Below are 14,947 nucleotides of genomic sequence, written 5' to 3'. Positions count from 1 at the left end.
ATATTTTTTCAATAAAAAAAAAAAAACTCGCATGAGGCATTAGGCTTTCATAATAAAAGTCACGTTGAGACCATTACACAGTGGTACCTTCTATTTGCAACAAAAAAAATATTAAAGAATATATATTTAAATATTTGAAAAGTTATTTATAACAATTACTTGATGACAAACGCATTTATACGATGACACTAAAGTTTTACCTTAACTGAGATTTCCAGGCATAAACATCTTATCTTTACGAGGATTTCAACATGATTATCATTTTAAGGAACCCACAAAAATATGTCATAAAAGTCTATCATAATATACCACAAAATATTTTAAGGAAACGGTCCATTTGGAAAGACTTTTCTTTACAAGCGAATAAGGCAGGACGTGTTGTAGCGGCTTCACACTCTTCTACGTGTCAATGAAACCAGGAAGCGAGAATGAATAAACCAAACAGACCTATAAAGCTCAGCAAACTCTACCCGCCTGTCACCGTCCTACCTGTCACACTGCGACCTGACACCCTCGGTTTTATCAGTATTTTTTAACCTCATTGATCCGCATTATTCAAAAGAGTAAGTACATCTAAACGTAAGGTGTAGATTTAGTTTTTTTTATTTTGTGCTATCATGTGATATGTCCCTTTTTCCTCTAGGTGAGGAAGTTCATTGGTCTGAATGCAATTTTTACTTTTGGTTTTTAATTTGTACGCTCAGCGCATTTGTATAATATATACCTCCCTTCAGCAATTTACTATAGATGTAATGCTTTGGCTGTGCAACTAGATGTAAAAGTGACCTGCTGATCTAACTCTAATACTGTCACAGATGAAAAATAATAATCATATATTTTATATCCTTGTGAGTGTTGATTATTTTATTGGTATCAGAGTACAGTTTCTGGTGTAACTGTTTAGGAAAGTGTAAGAGCTCTATTCATATCCTTTGTGAAACAGGATGCTGCAGGTGAAGGGTCTGTAGCCACGTAGATCAGTTTTAAATCCAGTATAGTAAGGGGAAGACACACCCTCATACCAGTCAACAACAATCTAGCCTGCCTACTCACTACAGTGTGTTTCTTTACACTGTGATTTAGGGCTCAACATGCGTCAGAAGATCCTGGTGACAGGAGGAGGCGGATACATTGGCAGCCACTGCGTTGTGGAGCTCATTGAGGCTGGTTATCACCCTGTGGTTATTGATAACTTCAGCAATGCTGTCAGAGGTAAACAGACTTACTGTAAATCACACTACATTTAAGGCACCTACAGAGATATTATGAACATAAAGAGGGTCCTTGTCAATTAAACATAAATTTGTGTTATTATTATTATAACCTAACATATTTTGAACACACAGTGGGCTGTTCAATCACATTTTTCAAAGAAAACCAATAGACGGTGTGAAAAGACAAAGCAAATGTTTTATATATATTGGCTCAAATTTTGTTTCATGTGACATGCATGTAATTCTCAATCTACATTATTAGGGATGCTGTACAACCAATAGCCATTATCATGAAAAATCCTGACAGGGTGATTTTGAAAACCTGATGCCATCATTGTTCAAAAATACTTTATCTCTAAATGCCATGATTGTGCAATCAGAATCAAGTCTTTTCAGAATGCGGTGTAATAATGCCTTCTCATTGTGTTGTGTGTTTTGTTGAGGAGAGGGTGATGTTCCTGAGAGTCTCCAGAGGGTTGAAAAGTTTCTTAACACTCAGATTGAGTTCCACGAGCTGGACCTTTTGGATAAACCTGGACTTGAGAAAATATTTAAAAAGGTTATAAATAATAAACACTCTTGTAAATATCCGTTATTTTCTCTGGATATTCATTAACAGGCAATCTTAAGACATTAAGCCACGGTGAATGTGTTATTTTATTTAAGAGTAATCTATTTATCTTCCGAACTGTGTTTTTCTGTCACTAATATAACAAAAGTTCTGTTTCTTTAAATAAAAAAATCCATGATCAACATATCTTTGTGGTAGTATATGTAACAGTGCCCTCTATTGGTTAAAGAAAGTAATAGTCTGCTCTCTGTGTTTCTAGCATTCATTTGATGCAGTAATGCACTTTGCTGGACTTAAAGCTGTTGGTGAATCAGTGGAACAGCCTTTACGATACTACAAAGTCAATCTTACAGGGACCATCCATCTCCTGGAGGTAAGATGTCTGCCTGTGCTGTAAATGCATCCGTGCATAAATTGTCCTCATGCATTGCATATATCAGGGGTAGTCAAACTGGGTTCCGGGGACCCCCAGGGGGTCTCCAGAAGGTTGCAAGGGGCCCCCCAGTTTTTCTCACTATAGTTTCTTTTTTGGGACTTAAAGTGAAATTGTTACCTACTATTTAGGTTTAGAATCAATGTGTTGTCTTTATAATATCCTATTTACTATCAATCTCACACATTTTAAAAGTTTCTTTACATAGAAAAAATATAGATTGATATATATTTTAGAAAAAGGGTCCCTCACAAAAGGTTAATCATATTTGGGGGTCCTCCATGGCATCATAAAGTTTGAAAACCCCTGACATAGATCATGTTCATGCATTCGGAATCCATACTTGAAACTGAATGTTTAAGATTAGGCTGTGTGCAAATTTTACGCATGCAATCTCATTACAAATGGTATTAATGCTCTGAAAGAAAATTGTATTGCCCACTGTCTCATTTATGTTTATTAACCAGGTTATGCAGTCTCATGGGGTGCGTAATCTGGTATTTAGCAGCTCAGCTACTGTCTATGGAGATCCCCAGAAACTTCCCATTGATGAGCAGCATCCAGTGGGTGGCTGCACCAACCCCTACGGCAAGACCAAATACTTCATTGAGGAGATGATTAGGGACCAATGCACAGCAAAAAAGGTATTTTACCCGTTTGTTATGACACTTTCAATATGGATCCTTGAGTCTCTATGGAAGATGTGAGAGTGATCAATTTTTTTCAGGACTGGAATGCTGTGCTGCTCAGGTACTTCAATCCCATTGGTGCTCACATCTCAGGGCAGATTGGTGAGGATCCACAAGGAATCCCAAACAACCTTCTGCCTTATGTTGCTCAGGTAATCTTTCCCACGGGTTAAAGTTTAGAAGACCGATGTGTGTTTTTGTGTATTGCAATAGCAATATTATTTTTCAATTTGAGGCAGGTTGCTATTGGCAGGCGAAATTTTCTGAATGTGTTTGGAAACGACTACAACACACCTGATGGAACAGGTAATAATAGTTCATTTTTAACTATTATAATTATAAATTAGGGCTGTCAATCTTTAATCACGATGAATCACATCCAGAATAAAAGTGTTTGTTCATAATATACAGTGGTGTGAAAAAGTATTTGCCCCTTCCTTACTTTTGTTTTTTTTGCATATTTGTCATGCTTAAATGATCCGGATCATCAAACTAATTTTTAGATTACAGAAGGAAAACCAGAGTAAAAAGAAAAGGCAGTTTTTAAATGATGGTATTATTTATTAAAGGGGTGAAAAATGTGTTTTTTCTTTGTCTTTGGTGTGTTTTAAGTTGCCCATGCAATTATTAGACACGTTAAATTGCTAGAATCTAGAAGCAAATGCTCACCCAGACCTGCCTGAAACGCCTTGTGTAACCACACCCCGGCAAATCTACGTCAGTTCGTAACACGAATGTTCAAATGTATTCGCAAGTAAGGTGGGCTTACCTATCACCTACAATTGCTTTGGAACCTGATGTTTAAAATATGGTAAGAGGCGTTACATTTCCGTGCAGTATTCGACTAATCACTACATACTAGTGAACTTGCCAATCATAGCACACCCCGCTTTTCAGAGCGGTGAGCTTTGTAAACTATCAGCGCGTTTCAGAGAGGGGGGGCAAAGAGGAGATACATACATGCATGGTATGTGGAAAATACAGCGTTTTTTAACCTTAAAACGTGTATACACATTGCAGTACATCCAAAGCAAACAAGTTCTTTAGATATTGTTCTGGGATCTTTTATGACCTACTAGACGAGTTGTCCTTGTGCTCTTGGAGTAATTTTGGAAGGCTGGCCACTCCTGGGACGCTTCTTGAATTTCTTTAGATCGTGACATGATGTGTTGCTATTTGAGATCTTATAGACTACTTCAGTTTGTCAGACAGGTTCTACTTAAGTGATTTCTTGATTCAACAGGTCTGACAGTAATTAGGCTTGAGTGTGGCTGGTGAAAGTTAACTCGGTTATTAAATTCATCACAGTTAATTCATGATTTACCAAGAGGGGCAATTACTTTTTCATATAGGGTCAGAAATGTTTGGGTTGTTTTTTCCCCTAATAAATAAAACCATCATTTAAAAACTGCTTTTGAATGTACTCTGGTTTTCATTGAGTAATATATATAAAATATTAATATCAAATTTGTTTGATAGGAATCATTTAAGAAATGTCCAGTAGGGGCAAATACTTTTGTCTGTGTGCTCTGCATATTCATTTTGTGTTTATAAGCGTATACATATACATACAGTACATACATATTTACTAAATATTTAGATGTATTTATTTATATTAATCAATACGGAAAATTATATATAAATGCTTATTACATTTTTATATATTTTTTTAATGTATGCATGTATGTGTATGTTTTTATAAATACAAAATTACAGGAAATGGTACACAGACATATACTGTAATATGTAAACACAAACTTTTTTCAAGGTGTGATTAATGGTGATGAATCAGTTGCATGGCCTAATGTAAGTACAACAACATTTTTTTCACTCTAATTTTTTTTACCTTGATAGGTGTGAGAGATTACATCCATGTTGTGGATTTAGCAAAGGGGCACATAGCTGCCCTCAGGAAACTAAAGGACAGTTGTGGCTGTAAGGTATAACATTATCTCTTCCTCTTTTATTCTGTTTGTATGTACAATGTACAACGTTTTTTTGCATGTCTGTCTGTTATTGTCAAGATATAAATCTGATTAGATTTTTTATCTGTGTAGGTTTATAACCTGGGCACAGGTACAGGCTACTCAGTGCTAGAGATGGTGAAAGCAATGGAAAAGGCCTCAGGTCGAAAGGTGAGGGGGGATTTAAACAACATTATGAACAACTGAAATGGTCTTCTTCAATACCTCAGAGATCAAAGTTCATCTTTGCAAATTATGTTTTAACATGCTGATATATATATGTTTGGGGCCAGTGTTCTTTTAAGTGGTAGCATTTCTTTCTGATTCCAGATTGCCTATCAGATTGCTCCTCGGCGGAGCGGGGATATAGCCTCTTGCTATGCTGATCCCAGTCTGGCAGAGAAAGAGCTGAGCTGGAAAGCTGAATATGACTTGGAGAGAATGTGTGAGTGGAAAACGGGGTCATTTTAATTCTGTGGTTTTCCATGAATAGATGTTTTTCTTCTCTAGGCTACATACCCACTATAATGGGTACTGAAAGCTTATTGACTGTTTTATCTGATAACACAGGTGAGGATCTATGGCGCTGGCAATCCAAGAATCCTACAGGATTCAGTAACGGAACAGTGCCTTGAAAGTGAGGATTTCAGACCCTTGCATGAAGGGAATTCCTTCTATGACAAAGATCTGGGCCAAAATGCAACATGAAGTCTTGGTTTTATATATATATATAGTCTTTTATTTTATGTACATTTATTATACTACAACAGATCTGAAGCCGAATTGATTTAATTTCCAGCAAATACAACATTTTGCCTAATAATTTCTAATTTACAAAAGTCACTTCATCTCAGTTTTTATCAATGTAAACTGAATGAGATAACCTATTTATAACCCAAAATAATTTATACTTTCCTATAATAAATTTATTTCATTTGATTTCAATGTGATTCTGTGTTCTCTTGTTTATTGTATTTTGATCCTTTTTCATCCAGCATTGGGTTATTATAATTCTTATGAAGTCTGTTTAATTTATTGTACCTGTAGTTATTTTTCATCTTATAAAGACTAAATAAATATTTCACGACAAAATCTTATAAAATGTACGAAATTGTAAAAAAACGAGCATCGCACCCTGTCATGTCAGTGGCGCTGTTTCCTGTGAGATACGGGCGGGTCAACTATAAGTGCTCAAAAAAACATAATATGATGAGAATGATAAAACTGGACATTTAATAATTTGCACGGCCAGAATCCGGCGAACGGGCTGGGTCGACTGTACGGGGGCGCGTGTGCTTTAAGCAGTTCTCCGGTCCCGGGCGCTCCGGACACCCACGTCAGCAGAACGTTTTTCCAGCACAAACGGGTTTCGGTCTTTCGGGCAAAGCAGGAAGTGAACGCCGTTCGCCCTGATAACAAAATCTGGAGAAATACATCCAAAGTACACACAGAGAAATGGAGATGGTTTGTGAAAGTGGGACATGTAGACCCTACCGGAGCGCGGGTGAAGCAGGGCATGCGTAAGTATTGTGTTTGAGAGATGGGAAACGGTGCCCGGGTAAAAAGAGGGCGGGCTACGGGGACCGACACGAGGCTCAGAGCCGACCTGGGTGTCGTCCTAGCTCAGGTGAACCGACCCTAATACTAAATATGACAAGTGTGCTGGGGGGACTTTGCAAAACCGGGTGTTTTGCGGTTAAAAATCCATCCTGGGAGGTTTTCAGATGTGCTCAGTTCGGTGGGCGGCTCACGGACGACAGGACGACACCCTAATGTCTTTATTCCCTTATCTGTGACTGACAGGTTTATTTTACAGTGTAAGACAATGCTTTGTAAAGGAATTCTACCTGTAGTAAATGTTTGAATTTCGTTTAATGCGTGTGCAATATCTGGCACTACTTTATACTGTTGAATTTAACAGCGGGCGTTTTGCACATAAAGGGCGCAAGGACTTTCATCTTACGACTGACTTTTGAGCATTTACCGTGTTGCTGCGTTATTTGCGGCTTTGTTTTAATTTGGTTATTTAATTATTGATATATGAATGTAACCCAGTTTTCCTGTATTTGTGTATCCGTGCTGCGGGGGAGATGAATGATGGAGAGATGTATAACGGCAAGAAGCTCTTATTATTCGGTAGCGCAATGTTTACAATTTTACCAATCACGCGATTATCTTCTTCACACCCTCTTTCAGTATTTCTCCCTCTCCCTTGTTTCTCTTTCTCTCCCTCGTTGCCCGATGCGCAAAGTCGGGTGTTGCCCCTTCCACAGCGAACGCGTGCGACTGACAGATGTTTCATCCAATCACATCACTGTAGGCGGGGCTTTGCGGCTTTCTCGTGAAGCCGTCACGTCACAGAAAGCAAGAGCATGACGGCATTATAAAAACAAGAAAAGTCGTCATATTTAAATTAAAAGTTATTTGAAGTGACAAAATTTGTTTGTTTTTCAGGTCTATTCACAAATGGACCAGTGCAGATATGTCAGCCATTCACCAGAGTTGTTTGCTAAAACAACTGGACCAGCAGAGGCAACAGGAATTGTTTTGTGACTGCAACATATTGGTGGAGGGTCAGATTTTCAGAGCACATCGTAACGTCCTATATGGCAGCAGCGGATACTTCCGGATGTTGTTGTCTCAGGGAGCTAAAGACACTCTGGAGTCAGTAAATGCTTCTTTTGATGTCTTCAGCTCAGAAATTTTCTCCATCATCCTGGACTTTATTTACTCTGGTCACCTGGAGCTCAACAGCTCCAATGTAATAGAGGTGATGTCAGCCGCCAGCTACCTGCAGATGAATGATGTCATTTCCTACTGCAAGACCTTCATTAAATCTTTTCTCGACATCAGTGCAAAAGAAGATGGTGAGGGGCGATACCTGTGTCTGTCGGACAGCATGGAGCGGTCCCATGACAGACGTGAGAATGTCATCGAGCCCTCCACCTTGTGTGATGTAAACATGAGCTCTCAGACCAGACTCTGGGAGCATCAAGAGGAGGACCATATCAAAGAAGACATCACAGGAGCCATAGCGTCCAGCCCAGAGCCATCAGGGCTACAGCAGAATTCTTCTCCACATCCAAGTCTAGAGTCTCAAATTGATGAGGAGCAGTTCAGCCCTGTGCTTCCTGAATGCAGGAGAAGAGGAAGCAGGAAGAGAACTGCCACCAGTCGCTTGGTAACTGAAGACACTTCTCTCATTGACCTACAGGGGGTTGTATCACACTGCTCTCAAAAAGCAGATGAGCTGTACGCCAGCCTGCCATCCATTGTTGGGGTGGTTGGGGTGTTTAATAAAGGTGAGCACCGATCTGCTGAGATGGCATATGTATACAATAAGTATTGCACATTTCTTATATTTATTTTTGTACTAAGCCTAACAATGTTTTCTCTCTCCTATTCAAACCTACGTTTTAATTTATTTCAATTTAAAGGGATAGTTCACCCACAACGGAAAATTCTGGCATCATTTACTCACTCCTTGGTAATTTCAAACCTGTATGACTACCTTTCAATAGAACAGAAAATAAGATATTTCGAAGAATGTGTAAAAAGTGCCCCAGAACTTCAAAATATTTTTATTTTGTGTTCGACAGAAGTAATTTTTCCTACTATGGTAGTCAATATGGTCCGAGCACTGTTTGGTAACAAGCATTCTTTCAAATACATTTTTTTTGTGTTTTTAGGTGAACTATCCTTTTAAGACACCTGTTTTATGGGTATTAGGGACATTGGCGTTTTTGTCATTTCAGTGTTTGTGTTACTTAAAAGCTTTTTATAAACAGTAAAATAATAGGATGGGATGTTTCTGAAAGTTTGATGCATAAATAGTATACAGAAGGTTTTGTTCACTTGAGGTTTCAGGCTTGTAGCCCTTTGAATGGTTCTTTGATGTTGCAATATCTGAAATGAATCTTTGTCTCATTGTCCATTTCTCTTTCAGATTCCACTCCATCAATGCGTTACAAATGTCCTTTCTGCACGCACACAGTAAAGAGGAAGGCCGATTTGAAGCGTCACCTGCGCTGTCACACAGGGGAGCGTCCGTACCCCTGTCAGGCCTGCAGCAAGCGTTTTACCCGTCTGGAACACCTGCGCAGCCACTTTGAGACGGTGAGAAACGCACTCAACTTCACACATACTTGCTCCAGGCAAAGTTCACCCAAACCCATGTGTGATCTAAAAATGAACTTGTCCTTTTTCAACACTTGTGTTCCAAAGATCCACCAGGCCCGTAAGCTGGTATGCAGAAAGTGCAAACGGCACGTAACTGAGATCAATGGACGAGTGGTGAGCGAGGGAACTCGTAGATACAGACTGTGTGATGTTTGCATTCAGGAGAGCGGTTATAGCGAGTTAGTCACAGATGAAGACGGCGAGAAGGAAGGCCTGTTGTTGGGGGTGGAAGAAGAGACGAGTGAGGACAGAGAAATGACATGGGCCATGGACGATGATGATCTCGCAGAGGATTCAGGCACAGATCTCATCATCCAAGAAGTCGAAGATAGCGATGAGGACACTAGTGGAAAGTGATGATGATGGTGGTGATTTTTTTATTTATGTGTGTGAGGGGTGTGTCCACAAAGAAGAAGGATGAGACTTCTGGACAGTTTCGTGAATTATAATTTCATATGAGAGATGCTTGGGCATTTTGTAAAATAAGATTTTCTCATTAAATATATGAAGTATTAAAGTGCTTTTATAAAAGTATATTTCTGTAATTAAAAAAAGAAAATATATATAGGTTATTTCAAAAGACATGTAGGCCTATAGGAGAAATGGACAGTGTGGTTCAACACAATACAAATGGGACAGAATTTTCTGACGTTCTGATGTTATCGTCATTGATCATACATTTTTACATCAGCTTTCAGTTTTCACACTTAGTTAAGACGAGGGTAAACGTAGCCTATATCATTTTGTGTACTGTGTTGCATGGATTCAAAGTGTCATTTGCCTACTTTTTGTTGTGTGTTTTTCTTATTTATGTCAAAACCTTTCCAAAAACAACTATACAATACCAGTCATATGCTGAACATATTTTTTTCAGAACAATAAAATATTGAATAAGTGTGATTGTCTTACACTCGCTTTTTGATATCACATTTGTTTGTGTGATTATTATTTAGACAAAAGAAAATATATTTTATATTATTAAAAATAATAATAGCTAATTAAAGGGTGATCAATTTAATAAGTTATCTGTCGGTCCTGGGCCGAGATTTTGATTATCGCATCAAAAGAATGACGACGAGGCTCCTGATAGCTGACCCGTAATATCGCTGTAGCTCACGCGTCACGGTAAGGGGGCGTGTAAAGATGGCGGCGATCATGATGAGGGTTGGTGCTGGTCCTTTCGCTTCTGTTCGTGTTTACCCGCCCGTTCTGCGTTCCGCTGCTATCGCTGCGCTCCGAGCCGTAAGTTTATCGTACATGCCTTGTTTTATGGGGTGAATGTGGTGATGTTACGTTAACTTAGTCTGTTTATATTTGCGCTTGTGTCCGTGTATATGTTGTGTTCTGACAGGTCAGTCTGTCTGCGACTCAGTCACTTCCAGAGAGAGTGAAGATTGTGGAGGTTGGACCCCGAGATGGGCTGCAGAATGAGAAGGTAAATACTCCAGTTTGCATTAAAACTTCTTTGAACAGTATCGGTAACACGCATTCAACGGGAATAGCAGTTTCAATTTAAATGCAATTTAATAGCATGATTATGCACTTACTATATTGCCAAAGTGTGTTTGTTTATTTTACAATTCTTCAGCAACATGCCACAACTACGCAATAATAATAGCACTAAGGGTTTATATCAGTTTTGACATATACTGTAAACTCTGCTTCTAACAGACAGTCGTTGCCACCGAGGTTAAGATCCACCTGATCCACATGCTGTCTGAGGCTGGACTTCCTGTCATTGAGGCCACAAGCTTTGTTTCACCTAAGTGGGTCCCTCAGGTAAGATGCAACAAGGCACACAAGCATTTCATTTATTGAAATCGAGGTTAAATTTAAATATTGAATTCTGAGAAAAAGGCATTTGTATGATGTTTCATGTAAACATTCATTGTAGATAATCTTTTCATCTGAATTTACTGTAATTGGCAGATGGCTGATCAAGGGGAAGTGATGCGTGGGCTTCATATGAAACCCGGCGTAAATTACCCTGTTTTGACCCCTAATCTGAAGGGTTTCCAGGCTGCTGTGAGTATATTCTATAAAGAGGCATCCCGTCTCCATTCATTGAGTATTATTGCTTCAGGATTCTGTATAATATAAACAGATGGTTTAATATAATCAAAACAAATTTATAATCTGAGTATTTTTATGTCACGTCAATAACGCTGGAATTGCCCAGCAGTAGATCATTTGGCACTGATATGCACTGTGTTTTTGTGCTACGGGGTACTTGTGTTTTGCTTTGTTTTTCAAGGGATCATGATTTTGTTTGGTTGGTTATATTTATCAGCTGAAGGCTGGTGCAAAAGAGGTGGCAATATTTGGTGCTGCCTCAGAGCTCTTCAGTAAGAAGAACATCAACTGTTCAGTGGAGGAAAGTCTTCTGCGTTTTGAGGAGGTCATGAAAGCAGCCAAACAGGAGGGAATTCCTGTAAGAGGGTAAGAAGACTGCGTATATTAGGCTACTTTGTTACAGAATAATTAGTGAGTAATTTACCTGTCAAGAACATTTATAAAACTGTATTTTGCTTAAAATAAACACGTTATTATTTCTATGACAACTGAATTTTTGACACAAGGCACTTTTCACATATAGAAAAAATAAGAGACCACGCCTACATTTTTTTATAATTTAGTATTTGTAGGTACTGTATGTGTTTACGTAAAATTTGAAGTTTGTTTCATTCCGTGAACATTTCTCCCTAATTCCTCATGAAAAATGTATTGTTTTTTGCATTTATTTGCCAAAATGTAAAACCGAACAATCTGGACAGATTAACAAAATAATGTAATGTTTGCAGATCTGGAATACTTCAAAGAACACAATACTTACGTTTTTACATGCTTTTAGTTTTAGGATCATTTAATAATAGGGTTTTGGTATCGTCAAAATTTCTATTCCTGAAAATTCTTGCTTTGTCTTTTTTTCCCTGGTCTTTTTTTTCCGCAGCTATGTGTCATGTGTGCTCGGCTGTCCGTATGAAGGGAAGGTATCGCCCAACAAAGTAGCAGAGGTTGCTAAGCGACTTTACTCTATGGGATGTTATGAGATTTCACTTGGTGATACCATCGGAGTGGGCACACCAGGGGGCATGGTGGATATGTTGAATGCCGTAAAGAAAGAAGTTCCTGTGGAGGCTTTGGCTGTTCACTGTCATGATACGTACGGACAAGCGCTGGCTAACATACTCGTAGCATTACAGGTGTGTGTGTCAGATCGTGTCTGTAACGACGTGTTTTGTACTTCTCTGCCTGTGTTCTGATGCACATCTGCATAATGTACTTCTTACTTTTTCATTGCCTTTCATAGTTGAGATATACACCTTGTATACACAGTGTGTTTGTTTTACTGTGTTTAGCTCTTCGTTTACTTTTATAAGACGTTTATACCTTTATATGAACTTCATTGACCTTGTGCTCAAAGAGGTCGTTAAAATTCCACAGTCAGAGAAGTGCCATTCATTCCGTACATTCTGACCTATGAATTACAAAAAATGCCTAAAATGAGCTACCATTAAAATAAACGACACCATTTTTTTCTCTGTTTAGAATGGGATAAGTGTTGTGGACTCCTCTGTCGCTGGGCTGGGTGGCTGCCCTTATGCCCAGGGGGCATCTGGGAATGTTTCAACAGAGGATGTAGTCTATATGTTGAATGGACTAGGAATCCATACTGTAAGTTTAGCTTTTTACATTATTAACTATAATAATGAGCTGATGAGTTAAATTGAGTTGAAGTTCATTTGTTGTACTGCCTTTAAATTGTGCTAAAATTATTATTAAAACATGTATTGCTCTAAACAGAAAAATAATTTGTCATATTTTAAAACTTACAAGGGCATCCGGTTATGCATTTAAAATGTTGAAGTCACGTTTTTTGTGTTTCAGGGAGTGGACCTTCCCAAACTAATGGATGCTGGCTCATACATCTGTAGATCACTCAACAGAAGGACAAATTCAAAAGTAGCTCAGGCCTCGTGCAAGCTGTGAAATTAGTGATTCTGGTCATTATTGTATCTGATATGATTAATGCAACCATTGTTGCCCTTTGATAAAAAGTAAAATGTCTTAAATAAGTACAGTGTTAGTCGACACAGCTAGACTGAACAGGTCTTCATCTGTACATTTCTGGTGGGTCACATAAGCAACAATCAGACAGTCCCAAACTATTATTTTGTGCCTTGATTTTTGGTAACAGGCTTCTAGTGTGTATTTATATTTTAAAGAAATGAATTAGATGTTTTATATGGTTCTTGAATAGGATGACTCAACACTAAGGGAACAAATGCCAGATAGATACTGTTTGATTTCATAAAATGTTATGAATGATACATGAACACGTCTCTTTGCTCTTAGCCTCTTGCATTATTGCTAATGCAGAGCTTGACCTTTAGACAATGAAACCTAACACAGTCATAGTTATTAGGCTTCAAGTCATTTGACATGATTAAGAAACGGAAATATCCGTCATTACCAATCACATTCGGTAAAACACGTTAACAATCGGTCATAACATTCCCATTAAGATTAAAGGAACTGCAAAAATGCTTTGTTTTAATCTCTTTGGCAGCATCTATTTTACTTCTGTAGGAAGTAAACTGAAAATTAGATTGGGAGTGTTAATGGAGGATTATGCCCGGTAAAACATTCTCTGTAAATGAATCTCTTAACAAAACAGTACCGGTTTCATTAGTGAGTGAGAGAGTACTGTAATTCCTGGATGCATGTAGACATCCTTTGATATATTCTTGGCATTTGCCACATTGGTGAAATTATATTTTATAATTTCTTTGTTGTGTTGGCTGACATTATTTTGTGAAATATTACTATTTAATAAATGTGAATTGAATCTTTTGTACTTTTGAATTGTACAAAATGATTCATTTCAATGTATTAAAAACAGTTGAAAAATCAGGTGATGTGCAGTGTACATTTTTGTATGGCTTTCATATTGTTGGTGAGGTCACACCTTGTAGCATTAACAAAAGGGGGAAAACGATTTTGTTTGTGATACGGTACTAACTAAATAAAAAAGATTCTTCCCGTTCTAGCACAAAGTACTTCTATTTTAAAGATGGCTGCTAAACTGGTTGAACCGGTCAGTATGTTCACGCAATTTGTGGAGTAGTTGTAGCCCTAACCAACAGGAAAAATTTTTAGAATGAAGTGAAAAGTTAATAACTTAACTCTGTTAAGTGTTTTGAGTTTGTGTAGGATTTCCTAGAAACTTTGAGTTTACCTTGATAAATCACTTGACCTATTTCAAAACTGACCTGTTATTTGTCATGAAGACAAGTAATCATTACAGCTTATTAACGTGCTCCAGTTATTACATTTAATTACACGGTAAATTGTTTTTAGTTAAAATTCTACATTTTCTCTGAAGCAAAAGAAGTGCACTTTCATATTTTAGATTACATACTCAATGTTTCCTTTCGTGGTGGTGTTACTGTAGTTATTTATGTGGTGAAATTAGTTCATCTTTTTACTTTAGGGGGTTTGTTCATGTCACCATTTCTAAGGTTTGTGTGTTGAGCGTTAAAGACTATGTCTGATGTGGACTAAGTAAGGTTGTATCCTATGTTTTATTTGAAAGTAAGCCTCCTTTTGAGAGGCAAATTTTTTTGTACTGTGTAACCATGATGTATTCTATTCACTTATTAATAACAAGGAAACTCAAAAAAATAAAAACAGATGGATATATTGATTTCAATATATATCAGAAAAAATGTATGTAGATCGGCATGATATAAAATCCCCATTTAGATTTAAGTTGTGTAATTTGTGTGACTAAGAGTGACTTTTGTATAGTTTTTAATAATCATCTTCACGTTCCACGCGTGATTTATTCACCTCACTGTAATCTATATGTTTCCTGTTTTGAAACGTCTTTGTTG

General features: G+C 37.8%; 3 protein-coding genes across 4 annotated transcripts; all 3 read left to right on the top strand.

Moving 5' to 3' along the window:
• Window positions 1-422: 422 nt before the first annotated feature.
• gale (UDP-galactose-4-epimerase) lies at window positions 423-5,810 on the top strand. 2 transcript variants are annotated; one of them, XM_056767970.1, is made up of 11 exons: window positions 423-563; window positions 1,084-1,212; window positions 1,661-1,773; window positions 2,045-2,158; window positions 2,686-2,862; window positions 2,946-3,059; window positions 3,147-3,213; window positions 4,762-4,847; window positions 4,965-5,042; window positions 5,202-5,316; window positions 5,442-5,810. In XM_056767970.1, the coding sequence occupies exons 2-11, from the start codon at window positions 1,092-1,094 to the stop codon at window positions 5,504-5,506; spliced, it is 1,050 nt and encodes a 349-aa protein (XP_056623948.1). In that variant the 5' UTR covers window positions 423-563; window positions 1,084-1,091; the 3' UTR covers window positions 5,507-5,810. The 2 variants fall into 2 exon arrangements, with proteins under 2 accessions (XP_056623948.1, XP_056623946.1); XM_056767968.1 differs by having other exon boundaries at window positions 1,658-1,773.
• Window positions 5,811-6,072: 262 nt separating this feature from the next.
• On the top strand, window positions 6,073-9,892 carry zbtb8a (zinc finger and BTB domain containing 8A). The gene is made up of 4 exons (XM_056768138.1): window positions 6,073-6,391; window positions 7,326-8,173; window positions 8,818-8,987; window positions 9,096-9,892. Exons 1-4 carry the CDS (start codon window positions 6,327-6,329, stop codon window positions 9,405-9,407), a joined length of 1,395 nt encoding a protein of 464 aa, XP_056624116.1. The 5' UTR covers window positions 6,073-6,326; the 3' UTR covers window positions 9,408-9,892.
• Window positions 9,893-10,193: 301 nt separating this feature from the next.
• On the top strand, window positions 10,194-13,964 carry hmgcl (3-hydroxy-3-methylglutaryl-CoA lyase). The gene is made up of 8 exons (XM_056767871.1): window positions 10,194-10,292; window positions 10,402-10,485; window positions 10,722-10,829; window positions 10,980-11,075; window positions 11,341-11,489; window positions 12,001-12,253; window positions 12,600-12,725; window positions 12,939-13,964. The coding sequence occupies exons 1-8, from the start codon at window positions 10,194-10,196 to the stop codon at window positions 13,038-13,040; spliced, it is 1,017 nt and encodes a 338-aa protein (XP_056623849.1). The 3' UTR covers window positions 13,041-13,964.
• Window positions 13,965-14,947: the final 983 nt, after the last annotated feature.

This window comes from Triplophysa dalaica, chromosome 15 (genome assembly GCF_015846415.1).
Source record: "Triplophysa dalaica isolate WHDGS20190420 chromosome 15, ASM1584641v1, whole genome shotgun sequence".
Lineage (NCBI taxonomy): Eukaryota > Metazoa > Chordata > Actinopteri > Cypriniformes > Nemacheilidae > Triplophysa > Triplophysa dalaica.
Note: the sequence above shows the minus strand (reverse complement) of the source record. Positions and strands in the feature narration are given on the sequence as shown.

Bases quoted from the DNA above. Each gene is read 5' to 3' on its own strand.
- zbtb8a (XM_056768138.1), top strand. From the start codon at position 6,327: ATGGAGATGGTTTGTGAAAGTGGGACATGTAGACCCTACCGGAGCGCG. The intron at 6,392-7,325 runs GTAAGTATTGTG...TTTGTTTTTCAG, and splicing joins GCGGGTGAAGCAGGGCATGC to GTCTATTCACAAATGGACCA. The intron at 8,174-8,817 runs GTGAGCACCGAT...TTTCTCTTTCAG, and splicing joins GGTTGGGGTGTTTAATAAAG to ATTCCACTCCATCAATGCGT.
- gale (XM_056767968.1), top strand. From the start codon at position 1,092: ATGCGTCAGAAGATCCTGGTGACAGGAGGAGGCGGATACATTGGCAGC. The intron at 3,060-3,146 runs GTAATCTTTCCC...AATTTGAGGCAG, and splicing joins TTCTGCCTTATGTTGCTCAG to GTTGCTATTGGCAGGCGAAA. The intron at 4,848-4,964 runs GTATAACATTAT...TTATCTGTGTAG, and splicing joins AGGACAGTTGTGGCTGTAAG to GTTTATAACCTGGGCACAGG.
- hmgcl (XM_056767871.1), top strand. From the start codon at position 10,194: ATGGCGGCGATCATGATGAGGGTTGGTGCTGGTCCTTTCGCTTCTGTT. The intron at 10,486-10,721 runs GTAAATACTCCA...TGCTTCTAACAG, and splicing joins ATGGGCTGCAGAATGAGAAG to ACAGTCGTTGCCACCGAGGT. The intron at 11,076-11,340 runs GTGAGTATATTC...TATATTTATCAG, and splicing joins TGAAGGGTTTCCAGGCTGCT to CTGAAGGCTGGTGCAAAAGA.